Genomic DNA, 17040 nt, shown 5'->3' with positions numbered 1-17040 from the left:
ATTAACTTTAACATAATCTTTCAAAGTGGCTGGGTTATTTATGCTTCCGCTGGTGAGCCAAAATTATACATGAGAACCTTTCAAATAAAACAACCTATAAACCAAATTAAATCTTAACTCAAAGTCCGTGAAACATTTCATCATCAAGGTTTTCTCACCATCACATTTCTCTCCCGGAATGATTAGAGTGCAATGCGTACCACACATTGACGCACAAATATGACGAGGTGTGAGGCAATTATACTGATTGATGTAAACATGTAAGAGCTGTTGTGCAAATGGGAGAATTGGCTAAGGATTTCAAAGTGTTCACACCTGATGTACTGATGCCCTCTTCCATGACAGTACTCACATCCCGCAGGGGACAGTGAGTTCCCCCACAGGTGCTATCCTAAGCTGCTTTCTCAATTCCCAGAGGGGAAACTCACGCTTCAATATAACTCACACAGACCATGGTCAATGATGACCATGAGAAAAGCTAAATAAGTATGCCTCAGTGGTACTGTTTGAGTTTGCTAAATTAATACTCAGGACAAAGGATGGATGGATGGTAATTTAGAATATTGATTCATACGTCACTGAATCTTGTCATTATGACTAATATGAAATTATCATGTTTCTTACATCATATAACACGGATGACTGGTAATTCTCACCAACAACAAAGTCCATTAATTTTAATGTATTTAACAGTTTTTTTTTCCCCCTTGAGAGTATTAAGATGACTCAAGCTCATTGAAATACAGAGACCATTGAAATTCACAATGAAAAATATGGTGAATAGAAGCATCTTTTGTTTTTAAAAACACACCGTGCATACTAAATACAAGCCTCTCAACATTACATCTAAAAATATTGTCACGTTTCAGGGAATATGGTTGTGTTTCATTCACAAATTGTATTAAAAATGGTTTCTTTCATACAATGTTTTTGTCCCTTTCATTTAAGCAACTGAAATGTATGAGATTGAATACATGAAAGGGTGAACTTCCCTTAGTATATTTTAGGAATGTCTCCTAGGAAATATACCAATGCTCTCTGTGTGATGGGAAAAGAGTGCAGCAGGGTAAAGGAGAGGTACGCTTTATAACTTGGGATCCTACTATCAGCTGAATCAGTCCTCGTGGGATCTCATTAGTCACTGCTCAAGTTGGCTATATTGTTCCAAACACCAGTGGTCATATATTTGGACATCTTTAATAGTGGTATGGTTTGTGTGCAGTCACATGACTGGCAGACATGAGAAAAGAGTGAGACATCCCAGAAAGCGGGCAAACGTGAAATTCCATTTACATTGATAAAAGGGCTGCTAAAGAACAGAAAGGGGAGCTGAAATGGAAGTTAAGGCTTCCATATTGTGTTGATTTTCAGAGGGAGAAGAGCTGGGAGGATGAAGCAACAGTTTTTGCTTGGTTGGCTCACGTTCAAACTGTTGATTGATCTCCAGGTGACAGCCGGTGTCACGGGCCCTTGGCCATGCTGTCATTCCCACACCCCTCCTTCATCCCTGCTCTGTCACTCTGTTTCACTCCTCCATCGCTTCTTAAGCTCTCACTTGTGCCAGCTTATGTCTCACCTTCCTCTCTATTTTAATTGATTTAACTTTCAGCTGTATTTTTTTCCTCCCTCTGTATTCTTATTATTATTCGGTTCATATACCCTGTTCATTGGCTCAGAGTTGGTTCATCTGCTGTTTGTTTTTACCCCCTCTGGTTTTTGTTAACTACAATGGGAACGAACTGTACTCCTATATATTGTCTCTTTCCCTTTATTTACATTGCAAGCATTGCTCATGTCCATTATTTTGCTTATTTTAGTTTGCTAACAAGACTTAGCAGATTTCAGCAGTTCTCAGGGCTCACAAAGGATTATGGGAGCTAGGGAGACCCCTGAAGTACAATATCCTTTCAGCTGTATTTTCTATGGTTTATGACACAGTAGGAACACAAAGATTGAATTTAGGTTGGAGACTGTATTTTCCCTCAAAGACATGCTGTAATACAAAAAGCCTTTTGTGTGTTAAAAAGAGAGTGAAGGGATTATTAAAAATACTACAATGCTTCTACAATTACCGACCACTATGGCGATGACAATAACAAAAATGGAAAGAGTGTACTTTAATGTTGACAGTTCCGTTTTATATTGAAATATTTTACAAAGCATCTTTTAATAGAGTGTAATTTAAATCTTAGGTATGTCGGTGGTAAGTATTAATTTCAGTTGACAGGATTTGGAAAAATTGCACAATTAGATTTACAGATTTGCTTGTCTTTAAAAGCTACTTTACTATTGTGACTTTAGTTATCATATGATGAAGTTGCCCTTCCACTTATCCCTTCAGTTCCCTCTAAAGCTTATATCCTGGATCACACAGACATGAATAGGGAGAGAAAATGTGCCACCCAATGACAGACTGCCCCCCTGGGTGGCGAGTCATACAGTAACTATAAAAATGATCCTGTCACATGGCGGAGACTAAAAAGCCAGTATAAACGTTATTTAAGGCAGACTTCTTGCTGTGCATATATTTAAAAGAAAATTAACTAACTACAGGAAAGCGACAATAAAAAAAATTCCAAAAGTCCAATCCCATTTCTCTTGTATCTCCATGTTTTACACATGCAACAGGAACATAAATCTTTTTAGCCAGTTCCAGTGTGGACTTAATATTAAGGTAAAGGTCACATTTGACAAGGGATGCATATAATTAAGTCCATAGAAAACGAATGCACACCAGTGTAATGTCCTCTGATGTGATGTGCTTCTGTGTGTACTTGTGCACGGCACCACTTGAATTTAAATGTGCCTGTGTGTCGAGCTCTGAGCCCTGAAAGCCCACAAATGCAGCACATTAGTTTCTTTCAGGCATAGCTCGAGGATATTTCGGTGACCTTGGATTTTGTTTAGCATTTGCTTCTCGCTCTCAGGTTTTGAAACTCTTTTTAGATGTTTGTAGCCACACCCCTCATTTTGTGACAGCAATACAAGCTTACGCGTGTTGAAATATGCATATATGCAATATACAGTCCCTCTACAGGGACATGCTTAATGATAGCTCCATTTGCACAGCTTTCACTTTAATGATCTATGAAAGTATACTTAGTCAGTAATTACATGGACAGTCTCAAAAGGCTTTTAAGAGGCCCCTTAAGGGCTCATTTAACACAGAGGAAGTCTAAAGGAAACAATATCAAAGGATTTTTCTTGTATTCTGACCTGTTTACATAAGTGATTGAAGTCTAACCGGGGATTTAGTTGTCCTGAAGATACTCCTGGAACGTATAAGCTCTGTTTTAGCCCTCTTTTTTTCCCTTTAAACTGCTCTGTGGAATAAAATTTTTCACAAAATATTGGTGATTTGGAGAATAACATAAGTAAGAGTTTATTTTAAAGCTATTGTAATTAATAGTTACTTCATGATTTGTTGTTGCAGGCTGAAAAGAAGACCCTGTCTCAAAAGTCCCACATCCTCTAATGATTAACATGAACTGAAAGCAGGAACTTAGAATAATAATAAAACTGGAATCAATAAATTAACCCATAAAACAACCCAGGAGCCTAACACACATACTATTTGATGTTGGTCTGTCTTTCAAAATCGGTAGTATTTTGAGTTTTGGTAGTTGTATGTTTGCATTATGACTGCACGACACACCTACACAGACAGCGGGTCTGTGTAGAGCTGCGCAGTTTGTGGCACTGTTGCCTTACAGCAAGAAGGTCCTCGGTTTGAATCCCAACTTCTTTCTTTGTGGGGTTTGCATGAGCTTCCTCCCACAACCAAAAATATTACTATTAGGTTAATTGGTCTCTCTAAATTGTCTTTAGGGTTTATGCGTACACAGTTGTGTTTCTCATGAAATGCCTTTAAATACACCGAAGTTTAAGGTCGTAATATGGGAACAAGTTTGAAAAAGTCCAAAGCTTTGATACTTTTTCAAGGCACAGTGAAACCTAGTGCGGGGGGGGAAAAATCTTTCTTTATTGAGAGGTCAGAGCCACTTTCTCACCAAAATCTATGCCCACCGATTTTTCATGTAAAAGTCTATTCACCTTTTGTTGGGTACAATCAGAAATGGGAATGATCTGTTCAGTACCGAAATCAAGTGCACTTCACCCGGCAGAAATATACCAGACTAACAACCCTTTTAGTGACAGCAGGATGTCATAGGAGGGAGGACTCTGGGGAATCAAAGGGAGCCTGGAAAGTGTTCTTATTATTGACGCAAACTGAATCTGGGTGCTTTCAATCATGTAAATGTCAATATTTGTATTTGGCCGCTGTAATGATCTCCAAAAGGAACACCTTTTTGTTCAGTTTTCCCAATGAACACGGATTACAGCCTTATGAAGACACTTTGCTTAAAATTACACCTTATATTTTATTTCCAGAAATTTCCTGCTTCTCTAAGATAAGCACCCTTCACATGTTGCATGTATTCATCTTCAGTTCAAAAGGCTTAGATCTCCATCTTAAATCTTTTCTAGGCTTTCCGTTCTCTCATGTGGACGGCATTCTCTGACATTTTAATAAAGTTCTATCCAACCATCTCCTTGGATGAACACAAGAAATTTTCTGCTGCTTGTCAGCATGATTAAACATTTAGGATTCACAGGTTTCTGTGGGGTTAGCACTGGGGATAATAGGCCTCCCACTCAAAGTCAATATTCCCTGCTTCCTCCTGCCCTCCTCTGATCCGTGTTAGTATCAGCTCAGTCTCTTCTTCTTACTCCACTGTGGAGTGACTCATTCCGAGTCCTCTTGTGGTCTAAGAGCTTTTTTCCACCTTTCCTACGTGTCTGTTATTTAATTCATGAACCTATTTACTCTTTGTCTGTTAATGTCCTTTATGTGATTTACTTAATACCCCCTCATCTGTGTAGTTCTAAAAGAGGAGACGGTCATTTTTATGTTTTTCATGTTTATGTTTTTCGGCTAATTAGAAATTGCGGACCTTTGTAGGCTTTCATTATCTTTCTATGCTTAGCAGAGTTTCTGGGTAATGTTTTCAGATTTCTCAGGGTTTACTTATTTATATTTTTCATCTTAGCATTTCATAATTTTTCTCTTTTCACTTCGGTTTTTTTAATGTTGCCCTTCAAGTTCTGCTATTTATTATAACACCACAAAGAGTTTAGGGTGCATCCTAGTATGTGGTCATTTCACAGCATTTTAAAGGCTTGGGAGCTGAGCACAGTTATTGAACCAGTTTGAGTTCATTTTCTCTCTGCACCATAAATTCTGCTTTCTGTTGCACACAGTTGCATGTAATGGCAGCTCAAAGACACTGATTGAAAACTGTAAAATCCCTACAAATTAGATGATCTAATATCATTATAAGAACTCATCTCTTTTTAAGTGAAAGCTAAATAACTGCACATTGCATTTCTTGAAGCTAGCGCATCAATTACAGCTAACCAAAGACAAGAAGCACATGGAGGCAGGACAGATTGAACAAGTTGCATCAATGGAAAAGAATGTGTTGTTCATCACATTTCATATTGCATCTAAAAAGTGTAAACATCCCAGAGATAAAGATGAGTTTTTGTGATGTAAATATGAAACCAAGATACCTGATTTCAGACATTTTTCACATTTTTTCACCTTTAGGGTGACATATCTGCTGTTGGTTGATGTAAAAACAGATGCATCCGCTTAAAGGGAAAAGTGAGAAAAAACTGCAAATGCTGCAACAATCTGCTGGCATAAATATTTGTTAAACCACTTTTTAAGAAGTATTTGATTCAATTCAAGTGTTCAGTCTTCTTTATTCTGTAGAGTCTGATGAACTGTAGATAAAGTTCAGCTGTGCTCTACGAGTGACAACAACCCCCATGTGTTCTCCATATTTACCAATGAAATAAGACCTAAAATCTCAGGTTGAAGAAGACTTTTTCTTTTAACTCAATGCAGATAAACTTACTCTATTGTGGTAAAACTACATGATGTTATGCTGATAAAAGGTGGATGTTAGTCATTTAATAACAAAACAATGATTTCATGTCGTAGTTGAGGAATTATTGGTTTGTACAGACAACAATGTCAGTGGCTAACAGCCAACTCCTTGCATCCATTCCCATTTGTTTCCAGTGCCACATGTCACCTCTCGCTGCACAGTGTTAGCTCTATCGTAGTCTCCTCTCCAACATTTACCATCCCTACAAACCCTTATCTCCCAAGTCCCTGGTCTTGGTGGGAAACAGGTAGATAGCTAGACTTTGCTTGGTCCGGCTGTCACAATGTGGACGACTCAAAAGGTACGACAGGTGAAGGCCGCCACCTGAGGGGGAACTGGTTTCTGACACCTCTATTAACCTTCAGGAGACGTCCATCTGCTGTCACACCTCTGCGTTCTCTTTTTCCTGCACTCCCTCGTTTCTCACCTTGTCCCCTGACTGCTTTTCCCCAGGCAAAGATTGTCCCCAGAGCAAAAGAACAAAATAACAAATGACTTCTATTTCCCATTTTTTTCACAACCTTGAAGACGTTGGTATGCAATGGATTTCCATCCCATTTATCTACAGGTCTCGGTGTCCTTTATCAGCTTCCCATCAACTCTCTAGTTTGTCACAGTCTCTCTCCATCAATCAGCAGGTAATTCCAGCATATTTGCTTCCCAGTGTATCTTCAGCACTGTTTCTACAGTGACCTCCACGGGAGGAAATTCATGTGGCAGTGGAAAATGCTTAATTTTGTGCAGTGATGTCTGCCTAAATAGTGAAAATGCATAAAATGCTGCAGCTGTTCCACGTCAAATCAACCATAATAATGGAAGTTAATGGAAAGTGAGTCATACAAATAAAATTGGATGTAAACCTGTTTAATGAACACTTGCCCTTTTTACCTTGACACCCATTCGATATATCATTTGTTGTAATTTAAACAAATGAGGGTGAATTGGTGGCAGCAAACAACTGCTTCAATTAAAGTGTGCTGCGTGCCTTCAGCAACCGTTTCCTCTCTCTCTGTTTCCTTTCTCCTCACAGGAATTCACTTTGCTACGACTGGACGATGTGGCTGACCAGCGGGTCAACATTGTCGGGTTTTCAGTCTTCAATAAAACGCATCCCTTCTTCCAGGAATTCGTGCTAAGCCTCAATCGCTCCTGGCAGGAGAATTGTGACCATGCACCCTTTGCCGGCACTCCGGTTAGTGACCCAATAAAATCATCTCACATACAGGAAAGATGGACCATAAGAATGAAGCGTGACCTCTTAGTTCTCAGCAGATTAGTTGAGAGGAAATGAATTAAACACTTTACTCTTCATCCCCTCCATCTTTTAATCATAAAAATGATACAGCTATATATTAATCACACTATAACTTCCAACTTTTATGGTCTCTGCTGTTCTTCTATGCTAAAAACACATATTATTTGTTATTTTATGTTAAAACTGAACCAATTTCTTGAAAGAAAAATAACCTCAATATGCTGTATGTTTTATCACTGCACTGCTCTTCTAGCTCGCCTTCTACTGCAACCTCTTTGCCAGAACTTTAAATTTCCCCAATTGTTGCAATGTTTTCTGTTAAGGAGTAAAGATTTACTGTAATCTTTTGAAGGAAAACATATTTGTAGTTTATTTGTTTGGAATCAAACTTCTGGAAACCAAAAATGTTCAGGCAGGTGTCGAGGTTGAGCTGGCTAATCCCAGTTAGGTTCTTGGCAAAACCTCCAGTCCTTTGGGTTGGAAAAACCAGGCAAAGTACCCTTTTGGTCGAGGAATGGAGAGGTTGCCATTGCATAGGTAGACGCATCAAGAGACTTTCTCATCTCTATGGGAACTCAGAAACACGGGGTATACAGACCACTTTTTCACAGTTTTCCAGTGAACATTTTGAAGGTTTTGAAATAAATCTTCTTCCAGGCCAGGAGGTTAGAAGGAAAATGTTCAGAGCTCGTGTGTCTCAGTTGGAGGTTGACTCCAAAGTCAAGGATTTGGGATTCAGGTCTTGCTTTTGTAGTAGGGATCAGTTCTTTATTGCAAAGGGAAGTTTTGGCAGCGATGTCTTCAGCACAAGGAACGCCTAGGAATTAGGTCTGATCAGTTCTTGAGTAAAAATGGATCCCAACAAAACATTTGACTCTTTGGACAAAAGCAAAGCATAATCAGAAATGTGTAAAAATCTTTATATTTGTTCTTATTACAACTTTTAATTGTGTTTTACTTTATTTGTTGAACATTTTATGATTTTCTGTTTACTTTTACTTATCTGCTGTTACACAAGATCATATTGATCTTATAATTAATGACAAAAACATCTTCAGATCTCTTTGAGTTGAGCTGGATAAAATTAATTTTGTCTTCCAACCTGATTCTGTTGTGCAGAAATTAACCTTTTTTCTCCTCCACACGTCTCAGCTGACTTAGGAAATGAACTGGCATATAAGTGCATGACTACATCTGTTTTTTTAAGTAAACACATGAAATTTGAATCTTATTTAAAGGATTTTTGATGGTTATGTATTTTAAGTTCCTCATAAATTCAGAGGACATTCATAAAACATCTGGGGCTTCTGCTCTGAATGTCAGGGTCTAACTATGCTAAGCTGTGTTATTTCCACACAGGACTTTTTAAAGCTACACAGACAACAGTTCTTGGGTTGAACCTCTGTTGCACACATTAACAAGGAAAGACACTGAATGATCATGTGTTGCTCTTGTTTCCCAGACAACTCATTAGCATTTCTTAGCACCACCTTATTACTTACATAATAGTTTCTTCCTTGCTAACGGCCCATCGCAGAACATGCCTCGTCCTAAATTATCTCCTAAATTATCAAAAATGTTAGGAGTTCAGTATTAACTATATTCTATAATGCTATTTGTTTTTAAAAATATATACTTATTCGTTTAAAATTTGTTGAATACAGTGTGTCTTAATTGCTATTATGCTTAGTTTATATAACTGGATCATTGGAGTTTTCACTCTTAAAGTCTCCAAATAAAACATGGTAAATTGCCCTCATAAACTGCTGTTTATGGGACTACAATTTATGAGCATTATCTGACTTTCTAATAGGCCCCGAAGGCCCGGCGTTCTCATCCATTTGTCTTTAAGCCTGGTCGTAAAATCAGAAGCTTAGTGTTACATCAGAAACTATGCCAGCTATGACAGTGAATGTGTGTTCTCAGACGCCAAGAAAGAGCTATAATGACAGGATTTCCTGCTTGTCCACGATGCCATTCTAACATTATGACATTTCAAGAATAAACTTAGTTAATCCTGAATTGGTTTAGATAATTTTTAAAACATGTGGTTGTATACATTACGCAATATCCTTATTAAAACCTTTCCAAATAATAAAGTTTAGATGATTGGTGAACTTCACTAAATAGATGGCATCATGAGGAAAGAATGAACCTTGTGTGAAAAAATTGAAGTAGCACCTCAGAACCTAACAAGTTGAAGCTGCAAATGGAGATTGATCTTAAACATACCACCAGGTTAATTATGAAGTTGCTTAGCAACAACAAAGTCTGTGTTTTGGAGCAGGTGTCATAAAATCCCATTGAAAATTTTTGGGCAGCTGACAAACCTCAACCACTTACACCAGTTTTGAAAATAAAAGTGAAGATAATAAAATAAGAATTAGCAAAAGCATGAGCAGAAAATAAATAGAAAATCATAAAAAGTTCAGACATTGTAGAAAATTCAATTAAATTTCAGATCAAAATTCAGAGCAGATGAATAGCTTCAGGGCTTTAGTTTTAACATAATTTTATGTTTTAAGCAAGAAAAAAGTACATATTAAGAAACCGGTCTTATGCACGCACCCACTAGCCGTCAGTTTAATTAAAGATGTGTGGTGAAACAAGTTAGGAATAATTTATACATAGCTTGAAAAAGTGTCTTCTTTATACAGCGGGTCACTTGGATACTTGGTGAGCCTGCGGCAATTAGGACTTCTAGTTAATTAGCAAATAACCACCGAGGATGCAAGCTGACAGCAGCCAAGCAAGAAACTGATTATAACCCAGTTAGACATGCACTGTGATTACACCCTTTTAATTCACTCTTGCACATTTTCAAAAAACGCTAACAGATGACCTTACCAGTACATGTGTTTCACTAAGACATTAATGCATTCATAAAATTGAAGTCCTGCACCATTATTTTTAAAAGAGAACATGTGGGTGGGTAGCTTGAAAGTTTAAAGATCAAAAACTGTTCAAAAGAAAATAATTAGGTTTTGTCAAATGTTTTTAAAAAAGTCTATAATAACAGTCCAGTTAGACATAGAGATTTTAAAGATGCATTCCAACCACTTTTTGTAAAAAAATAAAAAATAAAGATAAAAAAAACATTTGGGCATTGCATAAATACTGTAAGGTGAAAATTTGGCACTCTTCCTCTTCATGGCAGAGGAAATAGGTTCAGTTGGCAACAGCTACTTCGGCACAATGCCAGTTTAAGGAAAGGTACACATGCCTCCATTCATTATCATGCACGGTTATTCTTGTGGGATAACGAGGAGTGCTGGTGCCTAGCTCCAGCTAGCAATGGGCGAGAGGCTGGGTACACCCTGAACAGGTCGCCGCTCCGTCACAGGGTGCACATACAATGCGCACAAGTTTTGGAAAGGCATGCGCCTTTTGACATAACACTTGTTTCACTCAAAGAGGGTGTTGTGTTTAAATAGACAATAAGACTGAGAGGGGGTGAGGAATAAAGCAACCTAACTCTGATCTTATGTCAGATGTGTAAATTTTTTTTATTTTATTTTGACAGATGGTGTATGTCATATTAATAAGGGGAAAATAACAGTTCTGTATACCTAAATAAAATGTTTTTTGACAGTCCATCTTATGCCAAAATGTGGACAAAAACAGAATACAGGCTTTACTAAGTGAAGGTGGGTATAGGCAACCTGTGAGCTATAGACTGAATAAGCATAAAACTCACAGTGTTAACAAATTTAGATAACGAGACCTGTTATGGTGTTTCAGTTCTTTTCACTAGGATTAGAATATTAGATATTGTTCAAGAAAATTGTCCTGTATTATCCCACTATTATGTAATGGCTTCCACATTTTGCAATGTATAGAATTGATGTAATACAATCATTTTCATATGAATAATTTTTTTTAAGTATTCAAATGAAGCTTGAGTATACAGCCTACAAGAAAAATAGGTTTAATTTTACAGTTCAGATATGTGAAAATAGTCAAAATACTGCATGTCAGGCATTATTTAAAAAAAATATTCTGATTAATTTATGGTTTTGTTACCTGTTTAACAAGTCAACTTTAGATTGACTTTAGATTGTTAGAATAAATAGATGCAAACATTTTGACAATTGCAAACAGAAGAAACTGCATTGATGCAGACACTCTGTGAAGATTAATTAATAAAGAAAGGGGTGTAGGATGCTTAAAACTGAAAGAGGAAGTGACAGGCTGACCTACTTTCTGATTAATTCCACTAATAATCAGACAATTAGAGGATTGAAGTTGAATTCCCAGATGGTCACTTGGCACATATGGCACTCCAAAGGCTCGGTTGTTAGAGCAAATGGCTGCTGCCCCCAGAGGTTCAGAGGTCAAATCCCATTCTTTTCCAGAAACCATACCCTTGACCCTAATAGTGGCCAACCACTAAAATCAGTCAAGCGTCAAAAGCAATACAAATATTTAAAAAATGTGACAGTTCTTATTATTCTAAAAAATCCACATTATTTCCACATAACACCTGTTTAGGGTCTTTTTTAGCACGCCAACATATATTGCCAGATATGAAACAAGGCGACAGCAAAACCAAAACTTAGAATTAAACACAATCTCCATACTATACGTCAGATCTACTGAAACCTTGTTCTCCTTTAGTTAAGCACACTCCCTTAATGTTTTTTACTTTCATTCTTTCACATTTATCGATATCTCCCCCAACTTTTGGGTCACTTCATCTCCTGTTCCATTAAACAGATGAAGAACAATGAAGCTCAACCCCTCAATAAGCTTCTTATGAGAGACATTAGGTGTTTTAATTAACTGTATGTAGCACGGACGGAGCGGCAGTGACGAGGCCGTTTGTTCAGGGGAGATGAGAGGAAAGGCTGCTTCTCCCACTGTTTTTGGCCCTTGCTGAGAGCGGCAGACAGTAATTGAAATAGTCGGGGTGTGCCAGCTTCATTGGTGATGAGAGCAGGAAGGACAGTCTCTCCGAGAAATAGGAAACACAGCAAGAGAGAGAGGGAGAGATGGTTTTCATCGCTGTCAGCAGATCAGACTCTTTCTCATGATCTAATGGAATAATATTACTTCCAGTCTACAGACGGTTTAACCCCTCACTGACCAAAAGGCACTCAATGTTACACTTTGAGTTATTGGAGGTTTCTATGTGTTTTGGTGTGTGGGCGTGTGTGTGTGTGTGTGTAGTAAGAATAGATTCACCTTCTTCCTCTGCAGCTCTCGTCAGCCCTGCTCTTTGATGCGGTATATGCAGTGGTTGCAGCGGTCCAGGAGTTGAACCGTAGCCAGAACGTCGGCGCTACTCAGCTCTCCTGCAAGTCATCCAAAATCTGGGAGCACGGCACAAGCCTCATGAATTACCTTAGGATGGTAAGATTAACTTTGATGGAAATGATGAAACTGACAGTAGAGGAACTGTCAGTAGAGGAACTGTCAGTTCCTCTACTGACTATACCCATAGGGTATAGTTTGAAATTTTAGGGAATATATTTATATTTTTTGCATTTTTTTGAGTCAAATAAGCCTCCTCAAAGTTTTTGCATGTGTGTATTTGTTAATTGCACACATTGTTTCTTGTCTTCCTGTTTCTCTATATGCCTGTGTTCTTTGTGCCCTTTTCAAAGCTGCAGAGAGGAGACCAATTAAGTGGTTTTCATCCTGTAATTGATTTAAAATAGCTGGATTAGGTGTGTTGTTTCTTACTTTGGAGAAAGGCACAACAAACAGACCCACAGAAGAATGAAGAGACAAGGCTGAAACTCACATTCAACACATGAAACACAGCAACAGACTTGTAGAAAGAGAAATAGTCAGATACATCCACAGTAAATAACTGCAAACTTCTTAACTCGTTTTCCGAGATTAAACATGATAATGATGACATTTTAGAGCAATTAGTCGCCGCACTGCAACACCACAGCTGTCATGTTGTTGAATCAAAAGCGTTCTTTCTACAATGGAGATGACAACACCAATAACACCAAGCAACAGCTTTAGTTCTGATGATGATAAAAAAATATCTAAAAACATACTCATTAAATTTTGCATTTTCCAAATGTATGAAGGGTGAAGGCTCTCAAACCTTGTGTGCGATGCTGAAAAAAAAACTGCATCACTGTTGTTATTTTTATTTGTTTATATTTGAAAGTAATAATGAAAATTTGGTTGTCACACAATGATATTGTGATAAGTGTTCAACAAATTGTCTTAATGAGTGACCTACTTTTTCAGTAGATAAGATAGGACTAACAGTCTTTTTATTGAGTCAAGAGGCCACATTTGTTTCTACAGAGTTTTATATTTTTACCATAAAAATGGCAGAGATTGTTGTCTTCAATCATCGACAATCGACCTACAGTGTTTTTAAGTAAATATGGTAAAAGCTAAATTAAGGCAAAAATTCTTTCCAGTTTTAAGGAAAACATTATCTTCTTTATTTTCCCGTGTTATTACCTAGGTGGTTGATCAAACAGTAAATCAATGCAGAAAATAAAATTCTTCTTTTTAGGTTCTGACACAGTCGGTAGTCTGATAACTTATCAAGTAATTGTACCTGTGCACAGGTATTAATCTTGAGTGCACTGGCAACATTAATGCCTGTATCTGTGGTCATGGAAATCATGCTACTTCCTCATAGTGAGCGCTTTAATTAGGTGACGTTTGATATGTCGCCTACAGATTTTTCCAGACAGTAGATTGTGTGCAAAATGTAACAATTCAAAGTTCGGTATTAAACTATCAGCGACTGAATACTTTAGAACTTTTTTGTGCACTGCTCCATTTCTATCTTTCTTTTCTTTTTTTTTTGCTCAGTAAGTTGAACATCAGCAAATTTTTTGGCCCTACACCCCAAAGTTTCTGGAAAGTCTTCTGTGCTCAAAGTAGTAGCTTTGATTTTATGCAAATTTGTGAAGCTCTCTCTTACTGCACCTCTTGTTACAATGTAATATGTGTTTTACCTCTTAGATCTTCATGGTGCAGGGTAATGTCTCCCTTTACTCAGTCAGTTTATAGTTTCTCTGCATTATTCTGAGGGACAATGAAGGAGAGATAAAGACGGGGTGTCAGCGAAGTGAAGGGTTTTCTTGATAGAGATAAATGCCTGATTGGGATTAAAATCCTTAAAGTTGACACGTGTTTGATATCAGTCTGTTTGTCTTTCTTGCTCAAATAAAGTAAATGATTGTGAAATCACATTTTAGACTGAAACTTACTCACATTCATAATATCATTCCGATACTGATATTATTTCACTAGGAGATTACAGGAATTTATGGATGTTTCATGATTGTGTTATTCAATTAATTTACATCAATCAAGTAATTAAACATTTTTATGGACAAATCCTGGGTTCTATTTTGCAAGATGCCTGTGAAAAAGTGAAATTCTTCTAATGGTTCCTGATTCCTTTTACTCTGCCAGACAATGGTACATCAAAATACTTTATTTATATTGTCATACTGGAAGCTCAAAGTCCTTCACTCTTCAACCACATTCACCCTTTGCACTCACAAATGCACACATTTAAACACCAGTAGTCAAGTTGTGGTTTGGTAAGACACTTAACCAACATGAAGCTGGAACTGAACCTGCAGTCTTTTGACTGAAAGATGAGTACTGCTTTACTTTATACTTGTCGATAAGCAACATTAACTAAAGTATCTGTTCAAACAGCTTAATCCTCAATTATCTTGCAAAGGCTTCTCACACCACAGAGATGTTAAATCTTTTAGGATTTATCTGACACTTATTTTACCTGTAACAGTCCGTGCAGTTTCTCCATTGTTTATGGGTCTACGATTGTCATAACCCTTTTATGCATAGAGAAGGTAAAGTTTGTCCTAACTTTCAGGGTTTACAATTTTTCATAACTCGCCTATTGACTTAATGACGTCAGGAAGAGCAGGGCTCAGTTAAAGTATGTAAAATGCTGTAAAGTTCACCTAGAGAAATGAGAAAACATCTGTGCACAACACAGCCTCTGCAGTACATCAGACTAATCATTATAGTGTTTGTGGTGTAATAAAACATACTAAGACAGTAAGTTTACAGTATTTGTTTATGCAGTGTGAATTTGTTCTTTTGTAGGGTAAACCACTCAATTTGAAAAGACAGGCAGCATTGAACCTTCACCCTGTCTCCACATATAAATAACAAGGACAAACCTTCCTCTTGACATGAGTATTCAGATGTTTTGAATAGGGATAATTGGTTCTGAGGAGTGAAGGCCTTCACTCCTCACCCTCACTCCTCACCCTCACCTTCACTCCTCACCCTCAGGCCTTTTTATGCCTGTTTATTGACGTGTTGCCCACCAATGTTTGATGTTGGTACTGTTGCTAATGAAGAAGAAAATTCTAGGTAAACAGTTTTAAAGAGTGCTTTCAAATGTAGTCTCACTAGAAATTAATTGGTCTAGCCTTTTTCATTTAGTGTACCACTTATAAATAAATAATCCCATCTTTGCATTAAGACACAGAGTTTTATAGATAAACTCAACACATATCACAGTGGTGGTGAATACGTTCTAACGAGCTTCTTTCTCTGTGTTGGATAGGTAGAATTGGAAGGCCTAACAGGACACATTGAGTTCAACAGCAAAGGTCAGAGGTCTAACTATGCCCTGCGGATCATGCAGAACAGCAAGGAAGGCCTAAGGCAGGTAAAGTAACTTTCAGCTATATGCTACAGGTTAAGACTGTTTAATTTCAAATGCTTTAGTGACATCATTTGCCTAAGCCCATACAAAATGTAAAGTGCTGTATAATGTGCCTTGTATGCTTGAGTGAAACAACACAGACTGGCCGATCACTCTTCAGATAAGCACTCGCTTTAATATCACAGTTACTGTCCACACTGCTGATCAGACACAGTCCCGTTCCCAGTAGGGCGCTACATCTGGCAAATCTTGCACTTTTCTTTATGGTAGTTGGGTACAGTTCGCTGAATCGTACCACAGGGAGTTGGGATAACACTTGCTCAGCTGACATTTCTTGGTGCAAACAATCTCCATTATCCTGCTGGCAGAGGAACTGATGTGCCAGAGGACAAAATTAAATATTCAGGATGCCTCTTTGAAGGTGAAAGAAGTACACTTAAAGGGGAAAATAAATTTAGATTGAAAGAGAAGTCTTCTTTGAAGAAAGGAGGGCTTTTGGTGCTGTTATCGTGGCTTTAACAGAAGAGTCTAAAACTTTAGATAAATGTTACACTTTTTAGTTTGCGATTCTTTATGCTGTTTTCTTGTCTTTTTCTGTAAACTATGCCTATATACACTACATCACTGAAGGTTTATTGGATTTGATTGCTAACAAAGTAAATGTGCACAGCCCATGTCATTAAAAAAAAACAGAGTTTTGTGGACGAGTTGTGTGAACTGCTCACACTTTTTATGGCGTAATGAAACATTGGAAAAAGATAGAATCTTTGAGTTTCCAACCAGTCAATCAGGGCTGAGCTAGCTAGAAATTGTCCAAGCTAGTGATTTTCTTCTGCCATTTCTTGTAGTAAAAGTGTGCATGTTCCTTCTAATGCTGAGCAGTTTGAAGCAGAGACTTTGCCTTAAACTCAAAGTTTACCATGACATCAATCAGTTGCATCCTAAAAACTGCTGTACAATAGTTTATCATGTGCAAAAACAAATCTCCATGTACTTCCTCTTCAAAAGTTATGCCTTTTTCCACTCAGTTTCTCAGCAACATGTCCAGAAGGGGAGATAATTTATGAATGTTACAACAAATCTTGTGGGGCATTCAAATGGACAATAGTGTATTCTGGTTAGTTTTGCTGCCTAATTTTCCTCTTTTTTTTGTATTTTGTTTTTTCTTTTTCACTCATCACTACCAG

At 37.5% G+C, this 17040-nt stretch overlaps 1 protein-coding gene across 4 annotated transcripts in view; it reads left to right on the top strand.

Annotated features, from left to right (window-relative positions):
• Positions 1 to 17040, top strand: part of grik4 (glutamate ionotropic receptor kainate type subunit 4) — a 349633-nt gene that overhangs the window by 262301 nt on the left and 70292 nt on the right. For all 4 annotated transcript variants that reach the window (XM_023351803.1, XM_023351802.1, XM_023351801.1 and 1 more), the window contains exons 9-11: positions 6988 to 7149; positions 12412 to 12564; positions 15752 to 15856. In XM_023351803.1, the coding sequence (XP_023207571.1) occupies positions 6988 to 7149; positions 12412 to 12564; positions 15752 to 15856 (420 nt within the window). The remainder of the gene's footprint in view (positions 1 to 6987; positions 7150 to 12411; positions 12565 to 15751; positions 15857 to 17040) is intronic.

This window comes from Xiphophorus maculatus, chromosome 18 (genome assembly GCF_002775205.1).
Source record: "Xiphophorus maculatus strain JP 163 A chromosome 18, X_maculatus-5.0-male, whole genome shotgun sequence".
Classification (NCBI taxonomy): Eukaryota; Metazoa; Chordata; class Actinopteri; order Cyprinodontiformes; family Poeciliidae; genus Xiphophorus; species Xiphophorus maculatus.
This window is presented reverse-complemented; position numbering and strand designations above follow the sequence as displayed.